Source organism: Bubalus kerabau, chromosome 13, assembly GCF_029407905.1.
Source record: "Bubalus kerabau isolate K-KA32 ecotype Philippines breed swamp buffalo chromosome 13, PCC_UOA_SB_1v2, whole genome shotgun sequence".
Lineage (NCBI taxonomy): Eukaryota > Metazoa > Chordata > Mammalia > Artiodactyla > Bovidae > Bubalus > Bubalus kerabau.
The window spans coordinates 61,379,938-61,388,166 of record NC_073636.1 but is presented as its reverse complement, the minus strand read 5'-3'; the positions used below and the strand labels follow the sequence as shown (position 1 = coordinate 61,388,166).

The 8,229-nt window shown below is 39.3% G+C and overlaps 1 protein-coding gene across 1 annotated transcript; it reads left to right on the top strand.

The window, feature by feature from the left end:
• The first annotated feature begins 316 nt into the window (after positions 1-316).
• Positions 317-2,493, top strand: DEFB129 (defensin beta 129). The gene is made up of 2 exons (XM_055543325.1): positions 317-374; positions 2,039-2,493. Exons 1-2 carry the CDS (start codon positions 317-319, stop codon positions 2,491-2,493), a joined length of 513 nt encoding a protein of 170 aa, XP_055399300.1.
• Positions 2,494-8,229: the final 5,736 nt, after the last annotated feature.

Sequence of the window (8,229 nt, the reverse complement as noted above, 5' to 3'; positions counted from 1 at the left end):
GGAGAAGGGGACGACAGAGGATGAGATGGTTGAGAGGCATCACCGACTCAGTGGACATGAGTTTGAGCAAGCTCCAGGAAATGGTGATGGACAAGGAAGCCTGGCATGCTTCAGTTCATGGGGTCACAAAGAGTTGGACACAACTGAGCAACTGAACTGAACTGAACTGATTCTCAAACAGAATCATAGAAAACACAATTGCCGTGAGCTTTGGCTGCACTTGACTGCTCAGAGCCTAAGGCCATGAAGATGCCAATAAAGGCTGGAGCTCAAGAATATGAACCCAGATCCAAGGCTTCTTCTCTGACACCCAGCCATGAAGCTCCTTTTCCCTATCTTTGCCAGCCTTATGCTACAGTGGCAGGTGAACACAGGTAATGTGAAATCCTGGGTCTAAGAGGGAGTGGTTGGAGGAAGCAGAGCTTTGGCAGTCCTTGATAACAGAAACCCAAAGAGACACTGAAAATGAGATGCCCAAAGATACAGCTGAAAAGTTTATATTGCATCAGTCATTCACCATCCGTCACGTAGTCCCACAGGCTCCAAACCCAGACTGTGTCTGATGGGGATACACATGGAGCTACAAAGGAAGTAGGGTATTGTTTGTGAACTCAGAAATTATTCAGTATATAAAACTGCATCCTTGCCCCCTACATAGCTATCACCTGGGATTCCGGCCAAGTCTACCCCATTTTTGCTCTATTTCTAATTTAAACTATCTCTAAGTAAAAGGTTCAATAAGTTTATATTTCAGTGTAATAAGAAGGAAGACCTCAAAATTACGCTCAAGAAAAAAAATCTACTCTCAGGATTTAGTGAACAGGTCTATGTTCTCCATCTCAACTTTTTCAGACTTCTACAGAGTTTCATTCCTTTTCTCAGCCTTTGTTTTACTGGAAACCCCCAAATTACCCACAAGAGCCTCTAGGAACACATCAGGGCAAATGGCTAAGTCAGAAGATTAGCCATTGTTTTCTGCAATGGAGACAGAAGCATTGAGACTTGTTTCAGAATACAAGAATCTTCAAGATTTTAAATGGGCAATGGGTCAAGGAAGGGAAAGTAAAAGAGTAGTCAAAGATGTGTCTAATTTTTTTATCTTGGGACCCTAAGAAAAGGGTTATAATATAAGTAAGTATGGTTGTGTCATCTCCGGTAAAGTCAAATTTGAGTCTCAAATCCCACATAAGATAAGGTTAATCAGTGTAGCTGCTTAAAATACAATATTTTACTGTGTTTTCTCTGGTGAGAAACAATATTGAAATGCCTGTGAACAGTAGGTGCTACATAAATCTCTTGTATTTTATGGAAAATCTGTTGAATTGTTGAGTGAAGGAGAAGCTTCTGGATTTGGAAAAAAAAAATAGATGAACCATTAGGATGGAAAAACATCCAATAGATGAAGTTGAGATACTACACTAAGCAGGGGATTTAGAGATAGAGATAACAATGCAGGAATTATCTTCATAGAGATGAGGTTAAGGCTATGATAATAAATAAGATCTCTGAGAGACATAGTGTCCAGAGAGGACAAAAATGATAGAACACCATGCTGCAAGAACCACAGGTCAAGTGATTGTTGAGGAGGGTAAGGTCATAGACCACTGAGTTTGGCAAGAAGCCAGAACTTCTGAACAGTCTAGTTGATTCTCTTTTGAAACTCTTTCTTGGGTTACTTTTATGAGAGATTTTACTCTTCTCTGTATTTCCTAGGATCCTGGGAAGAGATAATAACACTCAACAAGTGTCTAAGATGTTATATATTGGAGATCTAAAATCTTAACCCTGAAGCAAATGAGTTTCCTTTTCTTCTTAAGGTTTTAATTATTCAATGAGAAGAGACTAGAGATTTATTTTGGATTTCAGAGATGTACAAAGACTCTCTTGGCCTGCCTGTTGCTTCCCTCAACGTCCCTAACCACTGTACTTTAAATTTAGCATTAACAAATTCACTGACTCTATTCCTCTCGCTCTATCAATTTTAATATCACATCTAGTTATTAACCTTAGCACATTGTTTTCTGTTTTATTTGTGCAGAATACTTTGGCTTGAGAAGATGCGTAATGGGTTTGGGGAGATGCAAAGAGTACTGCAACATGGATGAAAAAGAGTTAGATAAATGCAAAAAGAAAAAATGTTGTATTAGATCAAAAGTGGTTCAACTGATAAAAAACTACATACAAAATGAAATGCTCCATATGCTTAAAGAGGACTCTCAGGAAGTGCTAAAAATTACCAAGAATTTTAGTGTCATGATGCAGACCGAACATCATAATTTATCTGTTCTGCCCAAAATCAAAAGTGCCAGTGCTTTTGCCAATGTCAACACCATCATCATCCCAAATGCCACCATTGTGAACTCTGCCACCACCAACCCCGTGAACTCAGGGAAGATAATACACACTGCTACTTCTACCAAAAAAAGAAGAGATTCAGGCACTGACTCCCCACCACCAGCACCACCTCCATCGTATACACCTCCGACAGCATGACTGGAGCTGGAGAAGCAGATGAGCAGGGATTTGGGTCTCTCTCTTAAAACACCAAGTTCCTCTTTATCTATTCTATCTATAAACTGAGACATAGAACTGTTTCCTCTGTTATCAGTCATTCAATAAATACTGTTTAAGCACCCACAGTTTATATAGTTTTATCTTTCTCACAGGAGCCTCACAGAGGAGACAGAGCTAGAAAGTAATAGAATTTTAGTTTACATGCTCAGGAGAAAGTGAGCAACAGAAATGCTGACTGTGTTGAATTTAACGCATCGATGAGCCAAAGTAAGCCTCTGTAACAAAAATTTATGGTTCTCATATTATGTACTTTTCTTGGGGTGATAGGAATGAAAACAGCAGACATATTTTCTTTTTCCATAGATTTTTTTTCCCATAGAAAGGCCCATATAAGGTGAGGAGGCCAAGTTTACCTTCTCCACAGAAGAAATTCATGAGGCCGCTTAAGATAAAAATATGGGCGGGCAGAGGGGGAAGATATGACTTCTGTCTCTGATCCAAGGCATTTTCAACCAGATTCCCGAAGGGACAACAGGTAAAGTGGTGCTTCCAGTGGATACAGGCTACAAACCACAAATGCAAACCATGGAGGTAATTTTTAATTTTCAAGTAGCCGCATTAAAAAGGTAAAAATAAATAGGTGAATTGAATGTTAATAATACATTTTGTTTAATGCAGTAAGTTCAAAGCCTTGACATTTCAATATGCAATTAATGTAAAAATTATTTGAAATATTTTGCCTCTTTTGGTACTATGTCTTTGAGATTTCTTTTGTATATTACTGTTACAGCATATTTCATCATACTAGTCTTATTTCAAGTGCTCGATAGTCCCATGTGGCTTAAATTTCCAGCCTCTAGAACTATGAGAAAATCCATCTCTGTTGTTAAAGCCACCCAACCTATGGTATGTTGTTGTAGCAGCCCAAGCAGACCAGTGAGTCATAAAGAGATGGTATTGGGACTTCCTTAATGGCCCAGTGACTAAGATTCTGCACTCCCAAAGCAGGCAGCCCTGGTTCAGTCTCTGATTAGAGAACTAGATTCCACATGCTACAACTGAGTGTTCACAGGCCACAGCTAAATGTCCCACATGCTGCAGCCAAGATCAAAGATCCCAAATGCTGTAACTGAGACCCAGCACAGCCAAATAAATAAATAAAAATAAATATTGAAAAGAGTAAGAGAGAAATAATGTCCTTTTCCTCCTTCTTGCTGAGCTCTGGGTAAAAATTAAAGGTAGGAACAACAGATGCCTCTTAAAAGACTCCAAGCCTCTCTGCCTTCATTCTGGGTTTGTCAATAAGGAAAACTGAGCAACCTTAGTAGAATTTGTATACTTAAATCAAAGATATCAGTTTATATAAAGTTACAGAAAGATGTGTAGAAGATGAATGACTTTCACTTTTCATTCACTTTCACAGTAAGATGTGACTGTTTATTGTTAACTCTGAGAATAAAAGCCACAGAATGCATAGTAAAAGGTAATAAGCGTGGAATAATTGTTTAATAATTGTCAGACAATTTGAATTTTTACACACAAACTGGGTTTGAATTTACTAATAAATACCAAAAGTTGCTATTTTAGGGTGCAAATAAAGGAGTCCCTTTGTGCTCAGTGCCCTGCGCACACACTTTGCAAGTGACAGCAATTGGAGTTTGACTTCAAATTCCAGCATATGGGTTAAATTGCTCAGTCATGTCCTACTCTTTGCAACCCCATGGACTGTACCCTGCCAGGCTCCTCTGTCTATGGGATTTTCCAGGCAAGAATACTGGAGTGAGTTGCCATTTCCTCTTCTAGGGGATCTTCCCAACCCAGGGATTGAACCCATGTCTCCTGCATCTCCTGTGTTGGCATGTGGGTTCTTTACCACTGAGCCACCTGGGAAGCACTAGGAGTTGAAAGGATCACAGCGATTATCATTGCTTTTGGAACAGCTGCAATTGGCTATCTAGCTGACAAAAGATTTTATGTTAAGATTACTGCAGCAAATCTATGGTAAGCATTCATAACCAGAAAGACAACTTCAAGACAGTATATGCTTTTAACTTGAAGATTTAGAAAATAAAAGCTGTAGGGTAGTTGTTTCTTTAAATTCAGAATAATAACCTTTGTCAGCAAAGTGATGTCTCTGCTTTCTAATATGTTGTCTAGGTTTGTCATAGTTTTGTTCTTTTAATTTTGCTTTGGAGATTGGATGTTTATCAACAAACTGCTCTCAAAAGTATATTGTACCAAGTTAAAATCACAGGAACAGTACAGAGCTGCCCCTGTTTTGCTTCACCTTTGCCAAGTAGCTAGAAGGCATATTTTCAAGGACTGGGAGCTAATCTTCTAGATATTCTATGAGTACTCAGTAAATTTACCCAGTAGCCAGTTAGACCGTCTAACCAAATCTGTTTGACCTGATGGCAGAGCTTTCTGCTTTATCATCTGCCCACTGCCCAACTTCAGATCTCATCTGAAGTCTAAAAAATACTGGAGCTCCAGGCAAGTAACACAGGTAGCTCTGTCCTATCCACCCCACTGCACTCTCCCCAGGCATGTCCCCATCCTTCAGGCAAGAAGTTCTTGCCTCTGGCTTTTGCTGCTGTCGTGTTCCTCACTTCAGTAACCTTAAGTTACCTGAAATTCTCCATATTTCCAAGAGAGTGATGGAGGGGAGGGGAGACGGAAACAAAAGCACTAGGTACATCTGTTTTTAAACGGAAGGAACATTTTTAAATGCCCATCTATGGGAAGAGGAAGAAATGAGAAAGAGGAGAGGTTTTTAAAAGAAGCTAGACTTCTCTGAATATATCCTGTTTTGAAGATTTGACTTAGAAATTATTTAAACATTTTACCTAATATAAACAGGTAAAGTGTGTATTGAATTGATAGCATAACCACAAATAGAAGAGCTATTTGAAGTAACAGATATTTGAAATAATCTCTCCCATTTTGTTTGTAAAAAGAAAAGATAGAAAAAGTAAAATACATGTTCATCAATAGGAAGTATTAGTTGCTCAGTCGTGCCAGACTCTGAGACTCCATGGACTGCAGCCCACCAAGCTCCTCTGTCTATGGGATTTTCCAGACAAGGATACTGGAGTGGGTTGCCATTTCTTTCTCCAGGAGATCTTCCCAACCCAGGGATAGAACCCGGGTCTCCTGCACTGCAGGCAGATTCTTTACCAATTGAGCTATGGTGGAAGCCCCAATAGGGTCCATCAAAGGGTTTAACTAAACCACTGTAATGTTCATATATAAAAAGTTATGTAAAATTAGAAAAAAATAATGGAGATCTATATTTTTTGATATGAAGAGAGCTCTTAGACATGTTAAATTTTAAAAAGGAAGCTGAAGAACAAAAAGTATAGGATGACGCAATTATTTATTTTCTATAATTTATTATAAAAAGTGAAGTGAAAGTCACTCAGTCATGTCCGACTCTTTGCAACCCCATAGACTGTACGGTCCATGGAATTCTCCAGGCCAGAATCCCGGAGTGGGTAGCCGTTCCCTTCTCCAGGGAATCTTCCCAACCCAGGGATTGAACCCAGGTCTCCCACATTGCAGGCAGATTCTCTCGGATTCCTTACCATCTGAGCTAGCAGAGAAGTTCATAATTTATTAATATCATGGAGTAAATTTGGCTGTTTTTCCTTTCAGTGTACAGTTCTATGAATTTTAACATCTTTAGATTCATGCAACCATCACCACAAACAGGACATTGTTTCAGCACTCTACAATATACTACTTTGTATTCAAACTCTAATTGCACCATAACTCCTGGCAACCAGTGATCTATTTTTCATCCCTGTAGTTTTGCCTTCTCTGAGAATATCGCAAAAATGGAATGTTTGAGGCTGACTTCTCTCATTTAACATGGCTTTAAGATTCATCCAAGTTTCCCAAATATATTAATATCAATAATACATTCCTTTTTACTGCTAAATAGTATTGTATTCTAGACATTTAATACTGGTTTTTTATCCTTTCACTCACTGAAGGACATTTGGTTTGTTTGCAGTTTTTTGACTAACACAAGTAAAGTAGCTATAAACATTTGCTTATAGATTTTTGTGTTATTAAAAGTTTCCATTTTACTAAGGTAAATACCCAGGTGTAAGACTGCTAGGTTCTATGGTAAAGGTATGTTTAACTTTAAAGGAAACTGAAAACCCTTTTCCAGAGTGACTGTGGCATTTTCCATTGCCACCCCCTGAAAATTAATCAATGGAAACATCTTGCAAAATGGAGTTGAGAGGTCAGAAGGGGGAGCTCTCATACTCTACCACTCAAGGTTAATTGCATTATCAACAAGAAGAAAGTTAATACTTTACTACTTTACTACCCAGCAGGAAAAGGAAAGAATTTCTCCTTGCTTGCCTATAGCCTTACCAATGACAAAACTGTCACTATTCAGCCAATGAAAAAGCCACTACGCTTTTCAGTGGCCTTTCAGTGCCCAGTTTACTCCCACAAACTGATTTTAACAGCCTCTCTCAACTCCCCCTTCTTTTCTGTAAAAGAATGTTTTCTCTACTTTTGTTCTCTGGACTTGCCTGTGGTTTGCAATAGATTTATGCATCTCACATTGTGATTCTTTGCTGTTCCTGAATAAACCCATTTTGCTTGTAAAACAACTGGCTGTTTTATTGTTTTGTTGCAGGAAGGAGGATCCCTTCCAGGGCCCAAGAGTGGGCTCTTGTCTAACACTTGGAAATGAATAGTCTGAGAAGACACACATGTTGACAAAGCAAGAGACTTTATTGGGAAGGGATGCCCAGGCTGAGAGCAACAGAGTAAGGGAACCCAGGGAAACTACTCCGCCCATGAGGTTTGCAGCCTTGAGTTTTATGGTAATTGGATTGATTTCCAGGTTGTCTCTGGCCAATCACTCTGACTTAGGCTCCTTTCTGGTTGTGTGCATGGCTCAGCCAAGATGGATTCCAGAGAGGTTTCTGGGAGGTTGGTAGGACGAATGGACTGGAGACTCCTCTCTCCTTTTGACCTATCCCGAATTTTTCTGCTTGGTGGTAGCTTGTTAGTTCTTCATTCTTTACCAGCACCTCCTTTCGAAGGTAACTCATGCAAGTGGCTACTATCTTGCATGGCCAGGGCGGCTGGTTTCAGTCAGTGTTTCCTCTAACAGTTTTAGGTCAACACCAGCAATGGGTGAGACTTCCATTTGCTTCACATCCTTGCCAGCACTTAATGTTGTCAGTGTGAAATGAAAATATGTCCTGCCATATCAATAAACAAACACTCTTTTCCAACAACACAAGAGAAGACTCTACACATGGACATCACTGGATGGTCAATACCGAAATCAGATGGATTATATTCTTTTCAGGCAAAGATGGAGAAGCTCTATACAGTCAGCAAAAACAGGACCGGGAGCTGACAGTGGCTCAGTTCATGAACTCCTTATTGTCAAATTCAGATTTAAATTGAAGACAGTAGGGGAAACCACTAGACCATTCAGGTATGACCTAAATCAAATCCCTTACAATTGTACAGTGGAAGTGAGAAATAGATTCAAGGGATTAGGTTTGATAGATAGAGTGCCTGAAGAACTATGGATGGAGGTTCATGACATTGTACAGGAGGCAGGGATCAAGACCATACCCAAGAAAAAGAAATGCAAAAAGGCAAAATGGTTTTCTGATGAGGCCTTAAAAATAGCTGTGAATAGAAGAGAAGTGAAAGGCAAAGGAGAAAAGACCT

Excerpts from the sequence above, each read along its gene's own strand:
- DEFB129 (XM_055543325.1), top strand. The coding sequence starts at position 317 with ATGAAGCTCCTTTTCCCTATCTTTGCCAGCCTTATGCTACAGTGGCAG. Across the intron at positions 375-2,038 it reads ACAGTGGCAGGTGAACACAG|AATACTTTGGCTTGAGAAGA; the intron begins GTAATGTGAAAT and ends TTATTTGTGCAG.